The 26,705-nt window shown below is 48.1% G+C and overlaps 1 protein-coding gene across 1 annotated transcript in view; it reads left to right on the top strand.

Annotated features, from left to right (window-relative positions):
- VILL (villin like) overlaps window positions 1-26,705 on the top strand; it is a 54,654-nt gene that overhangs the window by 11,596 nt on the left and 16,353 nt on the right. Inside the window, exons 2-12 of the mRNA XM_007066546.4 lie at window positions 2,208-2,289; window positions 6,922-6,996; window positions 12,091-12,287; window positions 15,649-15,757; window positions 18,011-18,121; window positions 19,535-19,734; window positions 19,852-19,930; window positions 21,299-21,397; window positions 22,278-22,431; window positions 24,079-24,179; window positions 24,702-24,839. Coding sequence (XP_007066608.2) covers window positions 2,221-2,289; window positions 6,922-6,996; window positions 12,091-12,287; window positions 15,649-15,757; window positions 18,011-18,121; window positions 19,535-19,734; window positions 19,852-19,930; window positions 21,299-21,397; window positions 22,278-22,431; window positions 24,079-24,179; window positions 24,702-24,839 — 1,332 coding nt within the window. The 5' untranslated portion in view covers window positions 2,208-2,220. The remainder of the gene's footprint in view (window positions 1-2,207; window positions 2,290-6,921; window positions 6,997-12,090; window positions 12,288-15,648; window positions 15,758-18,010; window positions 18,122-19,534; window positions 19,735-19,851; window positions 19,931-21,298; window positions 21,398-22,277; window positions 22,432-24,078; window positions 24,180-24,701; window positions 24,840-26,705) is intronic.

Here is a 26,705-nt window from a genome sequence, read left to right as displayed (position 1 = left end):
TTCATGGTATTTCAAGCCTGACCACAAGCAGAAATAAACCTGAAAACTCATGAAAACAGCTGATCTTCAGTGAGGTTGCTATCTCATCACTGTTTCTAGACCAGGGGGTTGTGTCTGCTCTGGTCTTAACAGGGGCAGGGAGCAGGGAATAACAGAGGGGCTCAGTTTAGGAAGGGAGGTTCTTGGTGTGGTAAAGATTAAGCATCACTGTTTTAAACCAGGTTTCAGAGTAGCAGCCGTGTTAGTCTGTATTCGCAAAAAGAAAAGGAGTACTTGTGGCAACTTAGAGACTAACCAATTTCTTTGAGCATAAGCTTTCGTGATGAAGTGAGCTGTAGCTCACGAAAGCTTATGCTCAAAGAAATTGGTTAGTCTCTAAGGTGCCACTAGTACTCCTTTTCTTTTTGTTTTAAACCAGAGATTTGGATTATAGTTTTTAATAAGCATCTGAGCTTTTGGATGCTAGTTCAGGCTGATTATCTGAGCTCAGCTGACGCCTGAGATCTTTTGAGCTAACCCATTTGCTAAAGAGAAGTAAATATTGTCCAAACACCTGAGTTCTGCTGTGAGCTCTGTGGCCTATAATGTAAAACATTTGATGCTCTGCCAAATTCAGATCCAACAACAATATTCTGTGATCTGATATATAATACATGCAGCTTAACAAAAGACCAGGAAGCACACCAGGGGCAGGACTGGCTGGCTGTAGTCAATGCAGGCCTTTCATTCGGCAGGAAGATAGGCAGAGAATAAAATGCAGTCAAGGTATTTTTTTTTTAAACTAATATAATAATTAACTATGTTGTAAGCAAACACAATTTGGGAGCTAGAGAATGACACCACCACCGTGCTTTGGCATATGAATGAAAAGAGAGAATCAGTGAGCCACATTATACCCTGCGTTAGTCCTGTTCAACCCCAATAACTTAATTGAGGGGAGAATTTGTCCCAAAGATTGTAAATACAGTAATTAATTGGCTGGTGCATGTGCATTCTACTGCCATCTACTGGAGAGCCTGAGAACTGGTCACCTGCGTGTCATAGATCTTATACTGATACGACACCGTTTGTTTTAACTCCGTGGTAGTAGCCTGTGCTTACAGAGCAGGAGGATCTACATTCTCTGCCTCCTGCTGCTTGGATGTTCTGAATAACAACGATGATGATAATAAAGCTCCCAGGTGTCTGGGTTTGTTACAATGTTCCAGCTCAGGTATTACTTGAAATAAGTGGGGGGTTAGCCCCAGTACCCTGGCCAAGTTGCATTCTAACTTCCCCCTGCAGTGTCTACCAGCTCTTGTATCCCTGTTTGCTTCCTGCTTAAACTGTTCTGCAGTGCTGAGTGGTTGATTAGCTGTTGGGTCATACCCCAGAGGTGGCTGCATGTCACTGGTGGATTAAGTGAATGATCTGTCTATACACTGGGGAGCCTCCGGAATGAAAGACGTTTGATACATGGACATAATCATAAGAGTGCAAGTGCAAGACTTGGAGCTATTTTTTTTCCTAAAGAGAACCACAGTCCCCACTGGTTTTTGTTATTCCCCCCCCACCCCCCTCCCGCTTTGGATCTGTGCTTCACCAACCAAAAGTCCAAGCTTTGGGCCAGATCCTCAGCAGATGTAAATTGGTGTAGCTCCACTGGATTCGATAGAGCTATGGCAAGTTTCACCCCCTGAAGATCAGGTCCCATAGCTTTTAAAGTTACCCTGTCTCTCTCCTGGGAATCGCCGTTTGTTTTACTCACACAAAAGAAGATTGGGTTAGTGCAGAATGGGGGCGAGGGGAGAGTCCTGGGTTTTGCATACAGCAGAAGCTCCTGTCTGCCCCACCATATGATACATGCTGTAAGAAGTACAACGACTTGTAGGCAGGGCCAGCGTTCTGCTCCAAACTCCTCATTGTGCATTTGTGGGTACGATCCCCTGCTCATGTTGTGCCTGGCATCTTGTCTGACCCTTTGGCCCTGTTCAGTGTGGGGCCAAATCCGAGTGTGGGGCAGCATTTTATCTATCCCCATTTGAAATGACACCACAAGGTGAGGAATCAGAGCCACAGTCTGTTGTTTGAATGGCTAAATCCAGCAAAAGTCTGCAGAGACTTTTGTTCTTATGGATGAATCCATGTTATAGGAGCCTTGCTGCCACTTGGCTTGGAGTTTTATCGAACTGGATAGTTACTCCACTCTTCGTCTTTCTCCCCTTCAGTTCAACCAGCAGAATGACAGAGACTGACCTGGGCCTCCCCACTATCGAGAGAAAGCCGGGGCTGCAGATATGGACCATCGAGGTACGGTGAGAGGCGCGCATCCTTCGCAGACTGGGGGTGTATGGGGGTGTTTTACAAGAAAGAGATGCTGTGAAAATTGCTTGGTGAGAGAGGAAAGATGGTCTTGTAGTTAAAGACGAAGGAAGACTAGGAATCAGGAGCCCCAAATTCTATTCCCAGCTTTATCCCACTCAGTGTGCAACGTTCAACTCACGCAACGGCTCTGGGCCTCAGTTTCCCCATCTGTAAAACAGGGATAATACTGACTTAGGAAACAGGAATGTTGTGGGACTAAAGTTGATACTTTATTACCATAGCAACCAGAGACTCCACTGCACTAGACGCTGCTGGTACACTCTGTAATAGACAGTCCCAGCCTTGTACAGCTTTCAGTCTAAAGAGACGAGACCAAGGGTGGGAGAAAGGAAGCATTACTATTCCCACATTACAGCTGAGAAATAGAGGATTTAAGTGACTTGCCCAAGGTCCCATAGTGAGTCAGTGGCAGAGTCAAAGACTGAGCCCAGCTCTTCTGAGACCACAAGACTATCTTTCCTCTCCAGAGCAAATACTGTTGTTCACAACAGCACTGATATGACTGTAGACATGCCTGAGCCCTGTCTGCATAGTGGCTTAACCTTGGTATCGACGGCCTGTTGCCAGCTGTGACAGTAAGACAGGTGCTAGGGAGATGCTGCAGATGGCTGGGAGGCCTGACCAAAGGCCTTGCATTCAGTTCTGAACATGGCTAGTGCCTGGCTCGGCCTGTTTTCCCCAGAAGGGTGTTCCACGGCTGGCCTGCTGCTGCTGAGCATGCCCCAAACAGGAGCCCAGCCCCAGGCTTAGAGAGCAGAGCCCAAGGAGCTGAGCAGAGACTTAGTCGTGTGACTCTCGCTGGCAGGGACTGTGCAGTGAAACCTACTTGGTGACGATGTTGCCACTGGGAATGATCGAAAGTCATTGCAATTCCCTGTTTGTTCACGTGGCATTGCGCCACTTTCCAGGGGAACTGTAATTAAAAGCAAGTCTGTTCCCTAGGGACATGCTGGTATGAGGGGAAACCAGTTGGGCCACCAGAAAAATGTATGGCTTGAATGCCACAGAACCGGTGTGAGCTGCAGGCTCATGGTGCAGCTCAGCACAGCCATATAAGTGTGTGTGTGTGTGTAAGTAATGCTGGAAGGGGTTCTCCAGCTTGTAGTGCCCACCAAAGCTGCTTGTTAAACCCCCTCTCCCACCACCAAAACTGAACGTAGGCCAGGGCCCATGCAAATGCGGGAAGCGATCGACTCCTGCCTTGACCCTCAGATCGCCCTGTCACAGAGCTGTGAGATTCAAGAGGCAGCTTGGAGCAGGAGGTGTAACTAACGCTCTGAAGTATGTACACGCACTGATCCCTCCGCTGCCTCGCCCATCCCCACCTTTAGTACGCTCATAATTTCCAGGCTACATACCGTGAGCAGAAGAGATTTAGATCAGAGAAATTGGAGACGGAAATGCCTCTTAAATCATCCAGTCCAACCACCACACCCCTTCCCCCCCACCCCCAAGCCCCATGCAGGCTTGGTTATTCATTCATTTGGCTTTAAAATGTCCCAAGCCATAGGGTCTCCACCATTTCCGCATGGAATACTTAGTGGATCACATTGTCAGGCCCTTTCTCCTGGTATTCACCCCAGTCCTTCCTTTCTGAACTTCATTCCATTCCTTCTCGTTAGACACGCTTGTATTGCCCTGAATAGGTCACTTTCACCCTTCAGATACTCGTTGACAGGGGAGGCGAGTTATATGGACCATGGTGCCCGTGCTCCTGGAATATTCAGGGCCCAGGGGTCCGGGTCCACCAATGTTTGGGGCTGGGTCTCTCTCCCGGCCCCGCCCACCATCCCCATGCACCTCTCCTGGCACCCACCTGCTGCCCCCAGGCAATTTAAAAAGCCCCAGCAGCCCCCAGCCACCACCACCGGCAGCGCAGCGGGGCTAAGGCGGCTTTCTATCCGCCCTCGCTCCGCCCCACTCCCGGAAGCAGCCGGCACGTCCCTGCGGCCCAGGGGGAGCAGGGTGCCTCCACGTGCTGCCCCCTGCCCTGAGCGCCGACTCCGCAGCTCCCATTGCCCTAGAACTGCAGCCAAGGGGAGCTGCAGGGGCGGTGCCTGCAGGCAGCGGCACATGGAGACCCCCCCAGCCCCTCTGCTGGAGCTGCTGCCAGAACAGTGTGAGGGTCGTTTTCAGGAGCTGCCCGAGATAAGCACCACATCCCTCACCCTCTCCCACACCCCAACCCCCGGCCCCAGCCCAGAGCCCGCACCCCACACCCAAACTCCCTCCCAGAGCCCGCACCCCTCCCGCACCCAAACTCACTCCCAGAGCCTGACCCTTCACTCCTCCTGCACCCAAACTCCCTCCCAGAGCCCGCACCCCACACCCCCTCCTGCCCCCCAACTCCCTGCCCCAGCCCAGAGCCTGCACCCCAAACACCCTCCCGCACCCAAACTCCCTCCCAGAGCCTTAGGTAGGTGTGGGGGGAGGGGAGCAGGACTTGGACCCATTTTGGGCACCACCAAAAATTATACAAACCTGCCGCCCCTGCTCATTGATCGTTGTTTTGAATCCCTTGTGGTTCATTGATTCATAGAACTTAAGACCAGAAGCAACCAGTATATTGCCTCAACTTATCTACAGGCCATAGCGTTTCACCCAGTGACCCCTGCAGTGAGCCCAGTCACTTGTGTTTGGCTAAACTCTTCCAGAAGGGCATCCAGTCTTGCGGTGAAGACTCCAAGAGAGAGAAACCACTGCTTCCCTGGGTAGCCTGGTCTAAGGGTGCATCACCCTCGCAGTTGTAAAAATGTGTGCCTTCTTTCTAACTTGAGTGTGAGTCCCCTCTTGATTGTCTAGCACTGTGTTAATAAAAGGCCTGATATGGAACAAACCAAACCAGAACGTTTGTCTGGGAAATTACAATAATATACCCTTGTGTACATAGTGTGCAGTATGTACAGTGTACGCGGTCAATGTCTGCCTACACCCATAGCACACAGAAATCAAGCTAGCCCAGGACTGTGCTCTATAAATAGCGAGTGAGTCATAAACCACACATCACTGGTCTGAATTTCTGCCCAGTGAGTTTGCCCGGTTTCATATTCTTGTTCGAAGTGAACTGGAAAATTCAATGCAAATTTGAATGGAGCCCAGAAAGCCATGCTGCCTCTTCTCTGCTCATCTGAGTGAGGGGACACAAGGGGGCTCTCAGCATGTGGCTTACTGACCTTCCAAACGCTAATTCTCTGCCTCTGTGAAGCCCTCTGTCTCTTCAGTGTTAACTAGGTAGGTGCCAGGAATGCTCCATTCTGGGCTGTCACTGCCCCAAGAGGTCAACTGCAGCAGTCAAATCCTCTGGTAATGGTGAGCCTGGATGCTGCTCAGGCCAACAGCAGGGTTTGAACTCAAGTCTTTCAGCCATAAAAGTATGAAGCTGTCACTTGATTTAACGGACTAAGGGCGTGAGTCAATGCCTGTTGAATCTCATGGGATGTGTCCCAGGCTTGAAGCAGTAGGAGACCTTTACTTCTGCTGATAATCATAGATAAGATGAGACATATACTGAGCATTGGGTTGCTTTGTTATTTATTCATTCCCCAGGCGCCTCCCTGGGCTGGGCACTGTACAAACAGCTAATGAGACAGTCCTTGCACTAAAGAACTTAGCAACAGCAACTCAGGGGCACAGTCGGGAATAGAACCCAGGTGTCCCAAATACTAGTCTAGCACTCGTCCCACTAGACCACGTTGCCCCCGAAGGGAAGCGATGTACTTCAACAGAGGCTCAAAACAGATAGATAGATCTATTTTAAAGGTCCATTAAATCATAGAGGGAGAATTCAGCCTGTACTTCTGGGCTTCAGCTAAAACTGAGTTAAGTTAGCAGTCCATCTTTATTAATCCTTGACAAATTTAGGGATGGATTTTCCCAGCTAGGGGACCTAACAAATTTTCAGTTGCTCTCTGATCGTATCGCGATGGGTGGCGTGTAAGAACTTAGAAACAGAGGCCAAGGCGTGAGTCATTCACCCACCCTCCAGTTCAGAGATGAAGTCCTTTGGCTTGCTCTGCTCTGCATGTTAGAGACATGCTGTGAATAGACTCTCCAGTTCGGCACCTGTTGCTAGCACTATGCAAAATCTTAGAGCCTAGTAGTTTCAAAAGGTGTTTGTTTTGTTCACACGTGGTTTACCCAGCTTGTGTCTGGAGTACAACAACTGGTCTGGAAGCATCAAAGAATTTATATTCTGGGGTGTGGGGACCTGCTGGGGTGTCTGGGTAGGTGGCTGGAGTCTCAGTGTAGCGGCAATATGGTCTTTCTGCAAAGGTGAACTCAGTGGCACAGGCCGTAAACAGCAGAAAGACATGATGGTTCTTGGAGCAAGACTCTTGGGTGCTTAGTGTGAAATCCTGGCTCCCGTGAAGTCAATGGCAAAATCCTCATTGATTTCAGTGGGGCCTGGATTTTGCATCTTTGCCGCTTCCCTCTTTTGAGCCAGGCTTATGGCATATACAGAGGAGAAGAGGATGCCCCATTTGTTACCGCAGCAAACTCACTGCTGTCTCTTGTCCAGGCCTTTTTTTAACTGTTGCTTTCTCCGATTTCTTGCAGAAAATGAAAATGGTTCCCATTCCCGAAAAGGCTTACGGGAGCTTTTTCAAAGGAGACTGTTACATCATATTATATGTAAGTCAGTCAAGCAGATGTCGGTAGGTTTGGAAATGCTCTGCACTGTTTCATTAACCTCCCTTGGACTGGAGCTCAAGTCACTCCTTTGCCTGGTTCCGGCAGCACTGTGCTAAAATGTAACCTATTCGCCAGCCCATCAACCGCCTGATTTTAACGCCTGAAATTGCATATTCAGTATGAGAGAAGCCAGAGAAGCAACAAGAGGGGGAAGTGCATGAAAGAGACGATCATCTCTGTTCTGGCCTCTTGAAATAACCCTCATGCTCTGCGCTCCTGCGGTGCATTCCACCCCACCCCCCACCCCCAGGGATCGCGAAGGCCTATAGTTTGAAAATGGACGAACTGGATTTTGGATGTGCCAAGGGCCCAGTTTTGGCTACCTTAAAAAGGACCTGGTTTTCAGGGGTCGGGTGATCAGCCCTTTTCTTGAGAATCAGGCCCCTCTAAGGTGTCTCAAGTTGGGTTCCTAGAAACTCAGGCAGCCAAAATCACTGGTGGTTTTTGCAAAAGTAGGCCTTTGTGACTTGTCCACGGTCTCTCATACAGTCCGTAGCAGAGCTGGGAATAGAAGCCAGGTCTCCTGCATCCCGAGCTGTGCTGTAACCACAGTATTGTGTAGTGGTAAGAAAACTGGAAGGGGAGTGAGGAGAGCTCATGAGTTCACTCAGAACTTGAGCCAGGCTCGCTTGCAATTTGACCTCAAAGGCTGAGGCACTTCAGAGAACCTAGGCTGAGCAGCTGGCTTGTAGCAGCAGAAGTGCCCTGCGTTCCCAGGGTGATATTCCAGGGTAATGTGCTGTACTGGGGCTTCTTTAATATCTCCCCAACTCTTCTTCATTTGCATAGATCATTCCAGGTTCAGAGCATGGGTGCTGGAACTAGAGGTGCTGGGGGGACAGCCACACCCCTTAGCTTGAAGTGGTTTCCATCATAAACAGTGTTTACAGTTTGGTTCAAAATTCTCTCAACTCCCCGGCCATACACATTGTTCCAGCACCCCTAGTTCAGAGGCTTCCTTGGGTTCACTTTTCCATTTGGCAGCTGTTCTGAGCAGTGCTCCAGGTTGCAAAGGGATGAAAGCCTCTTTGATGGACTTAGCTCACGTCCTAAAGCGGGTGTGTGTGCGGGGAGGGATAACTTCTCTCCTTCCTCCATCACCCCTGCAACTCAGGTCTTCCACCCTCCACACTGGGAGAATTGCTGGTAGACCCTCATGGTCAGTGGGCCACAGACCCACCCAGTGGTGAGCTGGAGCCGGTTCGCACTGGTTTCCTGGAACCGGTTGTTAAATTTAGAAGCCTTTTTAGAACCGGTTGTCCCACGTGGGGCAACCGGTTCTAAAAGGGCTTCTAAATTTAACAACCAACCAAAAGTGGTGCCTTAGGCGCTGACTCCACGGGTGCTCTGGGGCTGGAGCACCCACGGGGAAAATTTGGTGGGTGCAGAGCACCCACCAGCAGCTCCCCTCGTCCCCGTCCCCAGCTCACCTCCGCTCCGCCTCCGCCCCTGAGTTACGCACCGCCCCGCTCTGCTTCTCCGCCCCCCCGACTTCCCGCGAATCAGCTGTTCGCGTGGGAAGCCGGGGGCGGGGGGGCGGCTGAGAAGCAAGCGGCAGCTTCGCGCTCAGGCCCAAGGAGGCGGGGAGGCGGAGGTGAGCTGGGGTGGGGGGGCTTGAGGAGGGCCGCCCGCGCCGCAGCAGGTAACCCGGGGGGTGGGCAGGGGAACCGCTCCCTGCCCCAGCTCACCTCCGCCTCCCTGGGCCTGAGCACAAAGCCGCCACCTGCTTCTCAGCCCTCCCAGGCTTCCCGCACGAACAGCTGATTTGCGAGAAGTGGGGGGGGGGGGGGGGGCTGGAAAAGCAAAGCGGGGTGGCGCATTCAGGGGCAGAGGCGAGCTGGGGCCAGGGGCAGGGTGGGGCGGGGAGCTGCCAGTGGGAGCTCTGCACCCACCAAATTCTCCCCGTGGGGGCTCCAGCCCCGGAGCACTATCGAAGTCGGTGCCTAAGGTGCCACTTTTGATGTGATCGGTGGGGGGAGCAGCCGCTCCCCCTGCTCCCCCGCTAGCTATGCTACCCCCCCCAGGAGCCAGAGGGACCTGCCAAATGCTTCCTGGGAGCTGCCCCAGGTAAGCACCGTCAGGACTCCCCACCTCGCCCTCCGGCAAGTCCCTCTGGCTCTTGGGGGCGGGGCGGAGTGGGCACCCACTACTGTGGCCCACAAGACCCTCCTGCCCTGTTCCGGGGGCAGTCAGGGGAGGGGGGTGGATGGGGCAGGGATCTTGGGGGGAGGGGAGGACTGCGACCCCCTTGTGGGGTGAGGGGGGAACCAGTTAAGATTTTGGCAGCTCATCACTGGATCCACCCCTTCTCTGCCAAGTCCTGCTCACATTGCACTGGTACATGAGGAGCTCAGACAGAGCCGTGTTTTCCCCCAAATCCTGCCCTGCCTTCCTTATGGAGAGGAAGCAGAATTATTCCTTTGGTTTATTCAGGGCTGCGGGTGGACTCAAATGGGTGTCTTCTTCCCACCCGTCAGGCTGATGCAGCTGCACATGGACTAAGCCCAGGTTTATTCGATGGAGGAGCGTTTGTCACTCCAGCATTAGAAGAATCAGCTTGTTCGTGCTGGGACATGTTTCATTTTCCTGGCCAGGCATTGCCTGAATACAGCCTGCCTGCTGCTCAGTGACTCATAGGGTGGCACCCTTGGGATCTTTAACAAAAGGAAAAGGCCCGCTGTGCCCTGCAGCTAATCATATTTCTCAAGCAGATGCTTTATGAAAGCAAGCAGCAAGGCTGGCTAAATCTCAAACACAGCCATGTGTGCTCGGAAATGAAAGCACCCAGCTGCCATTGACTTGAATGGAAATTCTGCATGAGGAAACAGAACTTAGCCCTTAGACAGGGCTAGGGAGGAAAAGTGGGGTTGTGTTGAAGAGTTTGTCTACATTGCAGTTAGACACCTACGGCTGGCCCATGCCAGGTGATTCAGGCTAAGGGGCTGCTTAATGATATAGACGTTTGGGACCCTCTTACCTCACAGGGTCCTAGAGCCGGGGCACCAGTACGGGCCCAAATGTCTACACTGCAATTAAACAGCCTCTTAACCTGAGCCCCACAAGCCCGAGTCCACTGGCACAGGCCAGCGGCAGGTTTTTTAACTGCAGTGTAGACATACAGATGGGCAGTAGACTAAGACTCGAGCTGGGCAGGAAATGGTTTTTCTCTCCCACAAAAATGTTCCTGTTCTTCCTGGGGACAAAGCTCTGTGATCCTGGGCAAGTCACTTAATCTCACTGTACCTCCAAGCGTAATCACGCTATTACTTCCCTTTGTCTTGGGTATGGAGGTCGCAAACTGGGTACGGATTGTCTCTAGAGCAATGAAGCTCTGAGCTGCTTGCAGGATTGCACATTAAATGGAGTGATTTCACTGCACATTAATCAGCTACATCTAAAGAAATCAAGTTCTTCTCTATTTGGGCTCTTAAACCGGTGCTCACCAGTGTTATCTGAGCACTTTCCGCAGAACAAAACAGATCAACAGAACTTAGCTTCAAACCATTTTATAAAATGAGTCTTTATTAGCTTTCCTGCACAGTGGATGATGGAGTTTATCATTACAGGTGATGAGAAATGCCGGCACCATTCACAAAACACCTGCCTTCAGAGGGCTTGCCTTTTCTCTTTAAGCTATTTGGCTTCACACACCAGGAATCACAATAGGAGCTGTATGGACCTCAAACCACATGGAGCTAGACCTGTGTTTGAGAGTCATCAGGGTTTCACACACCATTTGTAGTCACTTTGTATTTATTGTGTGTGTATAATATATATGTGAATAGAATCATAGAAGATTAGGGTTGGACCTCCCCCACTGCAACTTGAGACCATTGCTCCTTGTTCTGTCATCTGCCACCACTGAGAACAGCCTAGCTCCATCCTCTTTGGAACCCCCCTTCAGGTAGTTGAAGGCTGCTATCAAATCCCCCCTCACCCTTCTCTTCTGCAGAGACATCGAGCCATTGATCACTGTTGAGCCCGATGATCTATATTGCATACAAAAAACTGCATTCAGTGAATGTTATTTAGGCTGTAAAATCAATCACTCAAAAATTAGGAAATGCCAGATGTACAGATGCCCTTGCAACTGTCAGTTTGCCACCTTGTACTCGATGAGCCGGGGATCCCGTGGGGGAAAAACAGTGGGTGATCATGTAATTGAAGACTGTATCCTCATAATGCACATGTGTAAGAGCGTTTTGTCCAGGGATCCGAAAGCATGTAGGAACATTCATTAAATAACCAATCGAACACTCACCAAACATGAGAGTAAGGGCAGCTCGCAAGTTGCCGCTCTCAGGCCCTGATCTAGGATAGGGAGGGAAAGGGTGGGTCTAGTAGTTAGTATTGGTCTGGGGCATGGGAAGCCTGGAATCAAGGCATTGTTCTGCCACAGGCTTCCTGTGTGAATGTAGGCAAGTCACTGAGCCTGTGCCTCCATGAACTGGGGATAATAGCACCTCCCGACCTAGCAAGAGTGTTGTGAGAACAAATAAATTGAAGATTTTGAGGCACTCTGTTACTATGGTAATGGGGCCATATATCTACCTGAGACATAACCAGTAAGCACATGCTAAAAATGTAGGCATGTGCCTAAGTCCCATTAAGTGCTTGCCTGAATCAGGGCCTTCCAGCGTTCTTTATGGCTCAAATCCTGCTCCCATTGAAATCACTGGCAAAATTCCCAGGAGCTTCCGTAGCACAGGGCTGGGACCTAGAAGGACAGCTTGACCTCAGGCAGGTTTTTGCATGCAGAATATTAAGGGTAAATCCTGTTTCCCTTGCTCAGGGGAAACTTCACTGATTGCATGGGAGTTTGGCCTGAGTAAGAGCGCCGCGATCTGGCTCTCTAGTTTATACCAGTTCTCTTCTGTCAGAGGTATTATTCACAAGATGCCAATCACACTTTCAAGCTGGCTTGGTTCCTGGATTGCAGATCTAAGCAGATCTGCATGATTCCACTGAGTGAAGCCTCCCAGTGCAATGAATCTCACCCTGACCTCCTCTTTATACCGCTTTTGTCTTCCCAAGAATAAGAAGACCTCAAACGGCTTCGTGATGGACCTGCACTACTGGATTGGGAAGGATTCATCTCAGGATGAACAGGGCGCTGCGGCCTTCTATGTCACCCAGATCGATGACATGCTTGGGGGGAGCCCAGTGCAACATCGAGAAGTGGAGGGACATGAGTCTGAGGTCTTCAAAAGCTACTTCAAAAGTGGCATTATGTGAGTGGAAATAAATGGAGACTGCCAGGCTGGTCCAAGCACTCAGGCTAGGCTGTAGGTCTGGTAAAAAACATTTTTTTTTAATTTTTTTCCCCTGTTTTTTGTTCCAAATTTTCAAAAAATGTGATCACCATTTTAAAATCTGAAACATTTTGGCCAGCCTCAGAGCTGGTCAAAATCAGGGGAAATTTTCATAAACTCCTTCCTCAAACTTTTCTCCCCAGTTTTTTTATTTTGGAATGGGAAACATTTCCCCCGTCTCTACTAAATCCTTTGAATCTTTACTGTACATGCAGGGTAAAAATTGGATGGGCCAAAACTACCTCTTTATTAAACCCCAGGAGGCCTGAGTCTCATCTTAGCTAACCAGAACACATCATTAGGACCTTCATAAAACAAACTCAGCACAAGGGACAAGATTCTAATTTCACATTGGCAGTAATCAGGAGTAACTCCATTGGAGTCAATCTCTGTCTATTTTAGGCTTCTTTGTGACCTCCATTACCACAGGATATGAAAGCTTTACAATCTCTAATGTATTTAGACCAGTGGACCAGCCTTTCTCTCCGGGACTGCCGCAGACCTTGTGTAGTTATCCATACCTGTGCAAAGCTGGGCTAAAATGCTATGAAATCTGAATTCCCGCTCACATTGCTGATAGCATGTTATTAACTATTAACTATGTTAATAACTATTATTACATGTTATTAACTATTATTAAATTTGTGGACCAAGTTGAAATATTATGTTACTAGTGTGTTCCCAACGGGGCTAGAACTATTATAAAACCCCAACGCTACATCTTTTCTTTCCAACACAGGCATGCACATTGCTGAGACTTAGTGCAAGGCCTGATACATGCAGGTGAAGTGTTAGGTTGTGCAAAATGCATGGTGATCATGATAGGGTGCCACCCATCCCACTCCATGCTGGTGCACCCCACAAGCCAGGAAAACAGCTCAGGAATTGTTTCTGATCGCTGTGTCATCTTGTGATGCGTCTGGGTCTTCATCATAAAGTTGTGTTGGAAGGAACTAATGACATCATGCCTTGTGACAAAGGTGTGGGGCAAGGGTACCCCAGTGTCATGAGGCACCTCGCTACCACCTGCCCAGGAGCATGGATCAGTGTTCAAGTCACACTCCCGGTCAGTATCTGGCCTGAGTCGGGGAAGCTAATGGTTCAACTAGTGGACCAAATTCAGTGATGAATCCTGGTCACGTGCCAACTGAGGTGCGTTGCGCATACACTAAGAAGAAGAAGAAGCGAGAAGCAGTCAACAACAAAATAAGAACGGCCATACTGGGTCAGACCAATGGTCCACCTAGCCCAGTATCCTGTCTTCCGATAATGGTCAATGCCAGGTGCTTCAACGAGAATGAACAGAACAGGGCAATTATCAAGTGATCCATCGTCTGTCGTCCAGTCCCAGCATCCGGCAGTTGCTGTGTATCAGCAACCTGAATCCACCAGTTTCTGGCAACACAAGCACTTCCCTCCAGGCCCCTCTCTCGCAGTACAGGTTAGCGGTAGGCACACACCAACCTCCAAGTCGTCCGAGCATCCCGCTGGAGTGCTCAGCCCCTGTTCCATGGAGCACTCATAGAAGTCTCAGATTTGCTACTCCCAGAGGAGTAGTACACGAAGCTTGCAAGGTTCAACTCAGCATCACCATTTACTTTACACACAGCTCTCCATATATTGATAAACTTTTCAAAGAACAGAGATTCAAGTGGTAGAAAGTAAGAATATTGGAAACAAATGGTTGCTTAGAAAAAAATCATAACACGCTTTCCAGAGCCTAAACTTAACTCACAAGACATCCTCCTACAGGGTGGCTTTCCCAAATTCCTTTTCCCAGCCAGTTCTCATAAGATCAAGTTTGCTGATGGCTTGTCATCACACATTGAAAGGAATAACTTGGGGGGAGGGGTTCCACCTGCATCCCCAGATCGAGTTTCAAAAGTTCATTGTCTTCAAAACAGGATAAACCCTGGCTGGGTTTGTTTTTTCCTGCAACCTCCATAATCTATTGATTAGAATTTTGCTCAGACTGTAAATGGATGTGAACTGTACAACATTTAATTTACATGTAAACAGACCGAGAAACATTTCTTGCCTGAAAAAACACAACTGCTTTTCACCTTCCTGATGACCAGTCCCTTTGTCACAGACTTTAAGTATGTAATTGTCAGTTTATATATGTAACTCCTTTCCCAACATCCATACGTACACCTCACAATGGTTATGATGACCAGTGTGACACAGGATTTAATTGGAAACCTTACATGACATTCTTCTAGTGAACCCAGTGGATCCTTGTACCCTATATGCCCTGGGCATTCAGTGGTTCTAGGGTCATACTAGGACCTGCAGTCAAACATTGTGATTCACGTGTCCCACAGCACAAGCACAAATAGCTTACATCAGAGAGGAGGGTGGCATCCTGAGTCCCTGCAGAATGCTGTTTTAATGAGGGATGGTCAAAATTTTTCCATCAAAACTGTTTTTCGATGGAAAATTAGATTTTTTTCAATACAATGTTTTCTATTTGCAAAAAGCGTCTGGGAACTGAAATATTTCAATTCCGAAATGCCCCTGCAGTGCCTCATGGGAGAGACACTTCAAGTGATCATGATCCTCTATGGGCCAGGTTCGCCATATGGACGTCACCTCCCATGATGCACCACAGCCACGCAGGACCGTCCTTACCCATATGCAAAGTACGCAGCTGTGCAGGGCACCTGGAAATTCGGGGCACCAAATTTCCTGGTGCCCTGCGCAGCTGCGTGCTGCTCCAGCCCCTGCTCCGGCTCTTCCCGCCCCTGCTCTGCCCCGCCCCAGCCCCTCTCTCACTCCCCTGAGCTCTGCAGCAGGGCCAGGCCTGCACTCACCGGTGGTGGGAAGTGCAGACCCAGACCCAGCCACACCGCCAGTGAGTGCTGGGGGGTGGTTCTCCCTGCCCCCCAAGCCAGCCCCACCCACCCCCTGCGGAGGCCGGGAGACAGCCCCCCCGCAGAGGCCTGCCTCACCACCCCCCCCGCGGGGGAGCTGCGTTAGGGCCCCAGAATAGCTAGGGACGGCCCTGCAGCCACGTGAGGCCTAGGATACAAGAGGGAAGATCATGGTGCATCATGGGAGATGTAATCTGACCAGAGAACCTGGCCTGTCGAGGAGAATGGGAGCATGAGGATCACAAACTACGACTCCCCTGAGGCACTGTGGCAGCATTTTCAAATACAAGCTTCTAGATATTTCGGATTTTGGGGGTTTTTTGCCAAAAACTTGACATTTTCCTGGAAAAAACCCTCATTTTCTTACCTGCTCTAATTTTAACCCTCGATTCCCTGTTACCCAACAGCTACAAGAAGGGAGGCGTGGCTTCAGGATTCAAGCATGTGGAGACCAATATGTACAACATCAGACGCCTCCTTCATGTCAAGGGGAAGAAGCATGTGTCAGCCACAGAGGTAAGGGCAGAAGCGCTTGATTTGTATTAGTTACTCGTGGTGAATTTCATAGGAGCAATGCTGTTGGGTAATGGTCTGGCATACCATATGAAAATCTGGGTCAGATTCTGACCTCGCTTCGGTTTTATACCCATGTCACTCAATAGGACCAAATTTTCAACTGACGTAAATCACTCTGATTCCAATGAAGCCAATGGCCCTGAATCAGTTTGAACCAGCTGACCATCTGGGCCATAGATTTCAGTGGATTTACGTCTTACACCAGTGTGAGATCCAAATCAAGCCCTCTGAGCAATGGCTGCAAATGCAGAGCCTGATTCTCATCTTCTTTACACCAGTGTAACCTGATGTTGAAGACAATGGAGTGACACTGGTATAAGTGGAAGCAGAATCAGACTTGCAATCCTTCCAGCCGAAGTCATGGATTTCTTACACAATTAAAACCGAGCCAACGATTAACTTGATTTTGTAGCCGCCTTGTCATCTGAAGCTGGAGAAAAAATGGTTCCGGTTTTTCTATGCATTTCCTTAGGGCCTATTGCAGGTGGTTGTAATAATAACGATTACATACGATGCTCTCATGTATCATTATGTATGATTAACATATTATTCAATACTGTAATATTATTGTATTTTTAAGACCGCATTGGCTTGCCAAGACATGCACATGTCTAAGCTGAGTCACCGCACTGCTGCATTGCTGTAACCCTGGCTGTCCCTTCCCTCCCCACTCAGCGCTAATATTCAGCCCCGATCCTTCAGAGACTTGCACACATGCTTACCCTTATGCTGTGCTAGGAGTCTCATTGGCTCCATTGGCGCCAACTCGCACAGTACACGCCGAGCTTCTGACCCTGCTTTATGCAGGATCGAGCCCTTGGCTTGTATATGTGCTGTTGGGCACTGCACTCTGAAATGGGTGAGCTTCCCAGACAGGGAGCCTGGGGGAGGAGTTCTGTGGAAGCCCGTGCTGTAGAAGCCCATGCTCTGTTATGCAGAGGCAGCTGGGACTGCAGCACTGAATATAAAGGGTCTCTTTCAAGCAGCAGCATTATTACTCATCCCCACTGTAAGCTCCTTGGGTCAGGGACCGTGCTTTTTTATTAGTCCTGACACTTTTCCATGGGGGCGGGGGGAATCCATTTTCCGATCAACTCTACTCAACTGATCATCACCGTTTGCAAATCCCTGCCTTACAGAATAAACAACATTCAATAACTTACAGTGGATTTTGCTATCCTGCAGAGAGAGAGAGAAGCTGGATATGAGTCAGCAGTGTGCCCTTATTGCCAAGAAGGCTAAAGGCATATTGGGCTGTATTAGGAGGAGCATTGCCAGCAGACCGAGGGAAGTAATTATTCCCCTCTGTTCGGCACTGGTGAGGCCACATCTGGAGTATTGCGTCCATTTTTGGGCCCTCCACTACAGAAAGGATGTGGACAAGTTGGAGAGAGTCCAGCGGAGGGCAACGAAAATGATTAGGGGGCTGGGGCACATGACTTATGAGGAGAGGCTGAGGGAACTGGGCTTATTTAGTCTGCAGAAAAGAAGAGTGAGGGGGGATTTGATAGCAGCCTTCAACTACCTGAAGCAGGGTTCCAAAGAGGATGGAGCTCAGCTGTTCTCAGTGGTGGCAGATGACAGAACAAGAAGCAGTGGTCTCAAGTTGCAGTGCGGGAGGTCTAGGATGGATATTAGGAAACACTATTTCACTTGGAGGGTGGTGAAGCACTGGAATGGGTTACCTAGAGAGGTGGTGAAATCTCCATCCTTAGCGGTTTTTAAGGCGTGGCTTGACAAATCCCTGGCTGGGATGATTTAGTTGGTGTTGGTCCTGCTTTGAGCAGGGGGTTGGACTAGATGACCTCCTGAGGTCTCTTCCAACACTAATCTTCTATGATTCTAAGCTTTTTTCCGTTAGGCCCAGCTAATCATTTATTCCCATACAGTGTCCTGCACAGAGGTTATTGTTGTTACCAGAAAACTAGACGTTTTAAAAGAAGAACAAGGAAATCCGCACATGGGCCTGCACAACACATTCTTCCTTGAATTTTAAAAAATGCCTGGTGTTCCTATCCGTTCAAACAGGATAATAAATGATAAATCCCTGATCATGTTATGGATAGTTAATGAATTTGCAGAGGAAAACAAGCATGTTGTTAATATCAGAGTGTTGTTCCTTCCCCAAGAGCCAGTTTTCTTTGACGATCGTTGTTCCCTGGTAACATGCACTGTTTCACTATCTCATGACAGGTGGAGCTTTCGTGGGACAGCTTCAATAAGGGGGATGTGTTCCTGATGGACCTTGGGAAAGTGCTGATCCAGTGGAATGGTCCCGAAAGCAACATTGCGGAGAAATCCAGGGTCAGTGTGGAAAACGCCATTGGATTTATTTGGGGCATTTTGAAAGCCTGAAAAACGAAGAGAAATATGACCGATGATGATTCCAAAATAGCAGCCTCCCCAGCACAAAATGAGTGATACACTGATGAGTATAAAACCCTAGCAGAGGGCTATTTTCCCATTAACAACTGCTACAGGAGTGGAAGAGCAATGTTGCAGTTATGACATAGGACGGGTTCAGGGGATGTGGGTTCAGTTCCTGGTTCTGCTCCAGATTCTGTGTGTGGCCTTGAGCAAATCACTTAGACCTAAATGATGTATAGAGAGGCTATGTGACATAGTACTTAAAAAGTCAGAAGCTTTGTCTACACTAGAGATCTCAGGGGTGGGGAAATTTGTTTTAAAAAAAGGTAGTGTGGACTAGTACAAAGTGACCAGTAGCAGAGGAAAAGCAGAAGTAGAAATAAGAATACCAAGCTCTTACGTATCAGCTTTCCTCCATAGATCTCAAAATATTTTACAAAAGTATCATTATCCCCATTTTACAGATGGGGAAACTGAGGCACAGAGCGGTGATGTGACATGGCCATGATCACCCTGCAGGGCTGTGGCAATGTTAGGAGTAGAACCTAGTCCTCCCTGAATTCCCATCCAGTGTGTCGTGTCCCACTGGACCCCACATTGCCTCTCTGTGGTTGTCAGGGACAATGCCATGGAAGGCCATCAAAAACCAGGAGGGCAATTATGAACCAGGTTCAGGGTGCATAGGGGAGGTGCCTGAGGTTGTGCGTGAACTCATGGCACCCCTTTATATGTATGAAAAGGCAGGCAGCATCTTTCTGCAAGGTGTGGCACCCAGAGAGCTGGGCCTTGGGGACACCATGGAGAAGATAGCAGCATGGTCAGGGTAAGGCGAGCCGCTGATGCTTTCAGCAGAGGTGGAATGGAGGCAGGTTCCCCCAGGAGCAATGGGGAAGAAGGGCTGCAGGGCAGATTTGCAGGCATGGGAATGGTGGCAGCAGGAGGAGGGTTTGCAGTGAGAGATGATGTCCAGATTTCCTTTGATGCTAGAATTCCAAGGCTGCTTGAAAACATTAGGTCTAAGCTGTTTTTCAATGGAAAATTGGGTTTTCAACTCAACAGCTTTTTTCACACAAAAAAAGTCTTTCTACAGAGAATGTAAAGATTTGGTTAAAAAACGAAACATTTCCATTTGGAAACTCTGTCGTGGTGCATCATGGGAGTTGTAGTTTGGGTGCCTCGTGCCCCCATTCTCCTCTATGGGCTAGGGCTGCCCAGGCAGACTGCATTGACCAAGATAATAAATTGGACTGAAATGTCCTGTGTGAGCATTGAAAGTCCGTCCTGACCCGGCACCTGCAGAGGTGAAAGGCGAGTCTTTTCATTGGCTAAATCAGGACCCATCTCTTGCAGGGACTGGCTCTGGCTCGTAGCATCAGGGATGGCGAGAGAGGCGGCCGGGCCCAGATTGGCATCATTGACAATGAGAAGGACTCCCCAGACCTCATGCAGATCATGAAAACGGTGCTCGGGGAGAGACGTGGGGCGCTCCGGGCCACCACGCCCGATGAGAAAGCTGATGAGCTGCAGAAAGCAAATGTCCGGCTCTACCAGTAAGTCTGGATTAGGCCTCCAAACCCAAGCCCTGGGAATGAGTGTGTGTCCCCCAGGGGATAGTCCCTTCTCCCCCAGCCCTCTGTGAATCTTTCTCTGCCCATTGCTTCCTCTAGTGTCTACGAAAACGACAACGACTTGGTGGTGCAGGAGATAGCCACCCGGCCCCTCACACAAGATCTCCTCCAGCACGAGGTAAGGTGCAGGGAAATGGGGGGAGATGCTAAGGTTGTCAGCTCTTTGTGATAAGAACTGTCACTTCTTGTCCTCTGCATGCACAGCACCTGCACAGTGGTACCTGGGTCCTTGCCTGAGGCCTGTAAGTTAAATGATCTTACAAATAATAATGAAGGCGGAGTATGGCAGTTGATGACCTGCCCGCCCTCACAGCCCAAGGACCTGTTACCTCGGCAGTCACTAAAGGAACAGTCAAGTGTCTCAAGGCATTGTCAGAACAGAGATGATTAATAGCTCGTGTTCGTATACGTGAGGGAGGATCTGACTAAAATATGATAGTGAATTTGTCGCCACTAATTTCTTCAAGCAGAAACCAGCCCACAAGATGTGGGGATTACCACGAGGGAAACCAATATGTCTGTCAGCTGCCACCAACCCCTCTGACTAACCAGGGTTCTCGCCTCCCTCCCTCCCTCTGTTTCTAGCCGTAGAAGCATAAGGTGTTATCGAGGGTAGATCAGTGTTCATGTCACCTCTGAATAGAAATAAGCAGTGCTTAATGTGTAATGAAAGAGGTGCTGGGGCTCAAGCAATTTTTTTACTTTCATAACTGATGCAGCAAGCCCAGAAGTGCCAGGTGCCAGGGCTATGAAATGCCAAGCCTAGACGTGCCAGGGCTCAGCCCTGCACAAATTAAGCACTGATTAAAAGGTTCTGCTTGCTTCTGGGTTGTTTCGCTTTTCCTTTAAAAACAAGAAGCTCAGTTCTCCGTCGTTGTTACCTGGTACGGTACCAGGATGCAGTTAGACTGTCAGGGATTTGAGGCAGAGTTACATGGCCCAGTTCTGATCTGGCACAGCTTGGTTCTGATGTTGCACTGATTTTACACCAGTGTACTCCTCTGGCTTCAGGGAAGTCACTCCAGACCTACACTGGTGCAAGAAAGGTCTAAGTCAGTCATTGCTTCGTACTCCTCTAGCTCCCAGCAGGCACTCTACCAATCAATACCACTCATTAGTCTAGCACAGTGGGCTGAGGGTTGAACTTTCAGGGCCTGTAGTTCTAGTCTCTCTCACCCCATGATTTTGGGAACAGACCCACTGGTTGCTGATGTGTGCAAAGGACTCATTGCCGGGTTTGGAACAAGTGTCAGGATCAATTCAAGCTGGGTCTAGGGCAGAAAACATTGTACCCATTTTCCGGGAATAGTGCAGCTGCCTACACTAGCTCTCAACCGCCGCTAGCAACTGTCCACCCGACCCACTTGTGGAAAAGGGGCGAAACATTTTCTAGTCTAGACGTGAGTGCTGGGGACCCTTTGGATAAGGGGAGAAACCTGGCCCCAGCAGGATTTTTGATCTATCTGTTTCCTGTGCTTCACTTCAGGACTGTCACATTTTAGACCAAGGTGGTTTTAAGATCTATGTTTGGAGAGGAAAAGACTCCAGCAAGGAGGAAAAGAAAGCCGCATTCAGCCGAGCTGTGGTGAGCCCTGTATTTAAAACAATCTGCCAGGGGAAGTAGCTCAGAACTATCCCGGTTGCTGATAATTACAATGGAGCATTGATTGATGGGAGCTGGCCTGTTTTCTCGCATATTAACTGGATGAAATAAATGGGAGCTGTGGGGATGAGGCCACTTATTTAGGTACCTAAGAGCCCAATCCAAAGCCCACTGCAGTCACAAAGAGTTTTTCCATTGACTTCAGTGGGCTTTGGAATAGGCCTTAAATAGGAATTTGTAGTTGACATTTTCAAAGTAGCTAAGGGATTTAGGGCTTTGTCTTCGCTGGGGAAGAAGGTGTATTCATGAGTTCATGAACTTGAAGTGAAATCCTACTGAAGACAAGACAGTTTGTAGTTTTCACACAAATTAGTACATGAGGAACTGCAGCACAGAGAGGCTAAGTGACTCACCCAGGGTCACACCGGAAATCCGTAGTAGGGCAAAGAATTGAACCTGGGGCTACCAAGCGCTAGGCTGACACCCAAACCGCTGGACCATTCTTCCTCTCAACTCCTGGTGGCTCATCAGGAGCTCTATATGTCTATGAAGCAGGGAAAAAGGGGGGCATTCCTAACCGGACATGGCCCATGATGCCCTGGTCAGCCCTGGATATTGTACATCTCAAGAGTTTGTGGGTGTCTAGGTATGGGTTTTTGGCGCAGCCTTGTATTATAAAGGCCAGTTACAAAATTTAGGTCTAGCTCAGGGATTCACATTTCAAACTTCTTAAGGGTTTGGGGGGTATTTGGATCAGCGGGGTTGGTGTAGTTCCAGGCAACATTCAGTCCAGTTGTACTTCTGTACAGAGATTGGTATGAACTAAGTGAAGTCCTTTTGGAATCCCCCCCCACCCCCATAGGGTTTTATCCAAGCCAAGGGTTATTCTGCTACCACCAATGTGGAGGTGGTGAATGACGGCGCAGAGTCAGCAATGTTTAAACATCTCTTCAAAAGGTGGACAGAAAAGGAGGAAACTCAAGGTCTTGGCAAAGTCTACACAACTAACAAGATTGGTGAGATCATCAAGAATGATGCTGATAAACTGGCGAGAGTTCAGAGAAGAGCCATAAGAATAATTAAAGGATTAGACAACATGCCTTGTAGCTATAGACTCCCAGAGCTCAATCTATTTAGCTTAACAAAGAGATGGTTAAGGGATGACTTTATTACAGTCTATAAGTACCTCCCTGGAGAACAATATTTGATAATGAGCTCATCAATCTAGCAGAGAAAGATCTAACATGGTCCAATGGCTGGAAATTGTAGCTAGAGAAATTCAGACTGGAAATAAGGCATAAGTTTTTAACAGTGAGGGTAATTAACCATTGGAATAATTTATGTAAGGTCATGGTGGCTTCTCCATCACTGATCATGTTAAAATCAAGATTGGATGTTTTTGAAAGAGATGCTCTGGAAATTATTTTGGGGAAGTTCTCTGGCCTGCGTTATAGAGGAGGCCAGACCAGATGATCACAATGGTTCCTTGTGGCCTTGGATCTGTGAATCCTCCAAGCCAGGGGTGGCTGATCTTTAGCTTACTTTGTCGTCATTGATTTTGAGTTCTGTCTGCTTTCCTTATGAAAAATGAGGCCCGAGGAATATCTTTTACACTGATTGTTTCAAACCTTCAGTAGCTTTAAAGCCTTATTGCCCATTCTTCCATAACCACATATCTTCCATCTTTGGTAAAATACAAAGGATTCAGCAATTTAGCAATAACAAAAATTGCTGATACGGCATGCTTACATAATAAAATAGCAAAACCGTCAGCTACGTCAAATGTAAATTGTGGCAATCAAGAAATCAGTTAGGAAACGAATCATAAAAATTTACAAAAAAAAAAACCTTTTATCTTCAGAAATCAGTATCTATGAATCTAATAAGCAAATTTTGGATGAAAATCTGCTTTCATTTATACTGGCATAAATCTGATTCTGCTGAAGTCAATGGGCTCATTCTGGATTTACACTAGTATAAGCAAAAGCAGAATTTGGCTCTCTGGCTTTTGTTGACATGAATATTAATTACAGTGAGTTGTTCCAAAAGGGAAAATGTTGAGCTGAGGGACAACAGACCTAGATGTTGACAGAAACATGAAGTGAATACATGAATAGTTACACAGCTATTGAATGTCGTCTTCATAGTCCGTCTCTCTCTCTCTCTCTCTCTCTCTCTCTCTATATCATTACCTTCAGAAATTTAACCATTTTTCCTTTTGAAAAGAACATTTAAAAGGAGGAAATAATCATGAATTGTTTGTTCGGGAGGTGAATAATACTTTGAATGGAACTCATTAGAGCCAATTAGGGTGTACTTTTTGAATATACAATGTGATTGAGTAATACTGGTCCGTAATTCTATTATTATTGGCCTCTTAGGAGGTCAACAAATAGAACCCCAAGCTCCATCAACAACAGACGTTTACTTTGAATCATAGAACCATAGATTTAGAAGGGACCACAAGGGTCATCTATTCTAACCCCTGCCAAGATGCAGGATTTGTTGTGTCTACTTACTCATGATATGATTGTTTTCAGATCATTACAAGCCAGGATTTTTCTCATGTATTTGATAATTGTGTGTAGATATGAGGCACTGTACAGTACTTAAACTGTATGTTTATATGGTTTGGTTAACGTGTATTCTGCTTATGTGTACAGCCAAGGTGGAGCAAGTGAAATTTGATGTCTGTCAGTTACATGCCAGACCAGAGCTAGCTGCAGAACAGAGAATGGCAGATGATGCCTCTGGGAAAGTTGAGGTGAGCAATCACTTTCCAAATCATTTTTCTCTTACGCAGGTTGCAGTCCTTGGCATATTTCCAAACTGCTTCCATTTTTATGTGCAGCTGCTGTGCAGATCTCGTGAGGTTCTGCACTAAGGCAGTGTGGCTGCAGCCAGAATGAACTCCCAGAATGCTGTGACTATTCAGAAGAGCTATTATAAATCCCCTCTCCCCCAGATATTCTTTTGGGGGAGGAGGGACATCTTATCCTATGGTCTTTGATCAGTGAGGCAAAAGAGTCAGCAGGTTTGTTCGTCTATCTCAGGTAAGGCACTGCGCATTGTTAGCAGCCGAGAACGCGCTGATAGAATAGGCTGTGGAAATCAGTGGACCCATGCAACAAAACTGGAGTAACACAGCGGAGAAGTGGGCATTTGATATCGAGCCTACAGGCCTGAACTTCACTGGGCCCCTGAAGAGGTGGCTCGTGTATATTTACACACGCTCACATTTGCACACACAAAATCCCACCTTTCTGACCAGGAAGTTTCTATGCAGGTGTGGCGGATTGAGGATCTGCACATGCAACCAGTGGATCCCAAGACTTACGGGCAGTTCTACGGAGGAGATTGTTACCTGATCCTCTATACATACCTGAAATCGGGCAGACCTCATTACATGATCTATATGTGGCAAGTAAGTAAAAGGCAAGCAGGAAAGGGCTGGATATAATTGATAGAAGGTCAGAACCGAAGAAAATGCAAAAATAACCCAACCCCAAATGCTCACTCGCTCTTTGGAAAGCCCAGCATCTTTGGCTCTCTTGCACTTTCGAACCCCAGTTGAGCCAGCGGTGTGACCTTCTGCGTCCTTCCACATGGAGGTCTAGTGCATTTCACTGAAGGGTATGATCAAATCAGGCTGCACGTGGCAGCACTGGCTTCTACTGCAGTTCCTCAGAATGCAAGACCAGCCGAGGCTGTCTGAAAGGAAGCCATGAACGCACTGCTTCCCTGAGACAATCAGAGGCTGCTGAAGAGCATGGTAGAGCTTGGAAAGGGGTGGGCATGCTACGCTTTGGAGGCATAGCAGCCCCATTCCCCACCATGCTGCCCATCAGAGAATGTTCTGTTCAGTCCTGGGCCTGAGGGGACTACAGATGTTTTCCTCTGGCAGGTGGGACAGAGGGTTTCACTTGCATGACCTGCATTTTGTCTAAGCAACAGCAAGGATTGACCAAAAAAAAATTACCATTCCCCAACACACACACTCTTTTCATAAACCTGGGGGACCTGGCACCTTGTATAACCCTTTGTGCGCCAAATGAATGCAGGGAGCGTATAGCCAGCTGCCGCGCTCCACCCCAGAGGTGGCTGCAGGCACCCTCGCTTTGCAGAGAGGTACATGATGATACAAGATGCAAGGAAGCGGAGTCTCAGGCCTGTGGTTTTTCTCCACAGCCACAACCCACAGTGGTAGTGTTGCTGATTCTTATGATTTGATAGCGAATCTTGCAATATTTCATGTTGTTCTTCGCAGCCCCAGTGCATGAGTCATGGGAACGTGAATCTCCGCTATCCCTTTTTAAAAAAAATATTTTCTATCACTCATGGTTCTGGAGAAAAGAATGAAAACGTGAACTCTAAAGGCTCCATGACCAAAAACCAAATAAAAGAATCCCTCATAGATTATTTTTAAAATCTCATGATACATAGACTCATAGATATTAAGGTCAGAAGGGACCATTATGATCATCTAGTCTGACCTCCTGAACAATGCAGGCCACAGAATCTCACCCACCCACTCCTGCGAAAAACCTCTCACCTATGTTTGAGCTATTGAAGTCCTCAAAGCATGGTTTAAAGACTTCAAGGTGTAGAGAATCCTCCAGCAAGTGACCCATGCCCCATGTTACAGAGGAAGGCAAAAAAACCCCAGGGCCTCTTCCAATCTGCCCTGGAGGAAAATTCCTTCCCGACCCCAAATAGACGATCAGCTGAAACCCTGAGCATGTGGGCAAGATTCACCAGCCAGATACCCAGGAAAGAATTCTCTGTAGTAACTCAGATCCCACCCCATCTAACATCCCATCACAGGCCATTGGGCCTATTTACCATGAATAGTTAAAGATCAGTTAATTGCCAAAATCATGTTATCCCATCATACCATCTCCTCCATAAACTTATCGATTTTAATCTTGAAGCCAGATAGGTCTTTTGCCCCCACTGCTTCCCTTGGAAGACTATTCCAGAACTTCACTCCTCTGATGGTTAGAAACCTTCATCTAATTTCAAGTCTAAACTTTCCGATGGCCAGTTTATATCCATTTGTCCTTGTGTCCACATTGGTACTGAGCTTAAATAATTCCTTTCCCTCTCCGGTATTTATCCCTCTGACATATTTAGAGAGAGCAATCATATCTCCCCTCAACCTTCTTTTGGTTAGGCTAAACAAGTCAAGCTCCTTGAGTCTCCTTTCATAAGACAGGTTTTCCATTCCTTGGATCATCCTAGTAGCCCTTCTCTGTACCTGTTCGAGTTTGAATTCATCCTTCTTAAACAT

Source organism: Chelonia mydas, chromosome 2, assembly GCF_015237465.2.
Source record: "Chelonia mydas isolate rCheMyd1 chromosome 2, rCheMyd1.pri.v2, whole genome shotgun sequence".
NCBI classification, from domain to species: Eukaryota; Metazoa; Chordata; order Testudines; family Cheloniidae; genus Chelonia; species Chelonia mydas.
The sequence above is the reverse complement of the archived record's forward strand: the minus strand, read 5'-3'. Positions and strand labels throughout refer to the sequence as shown.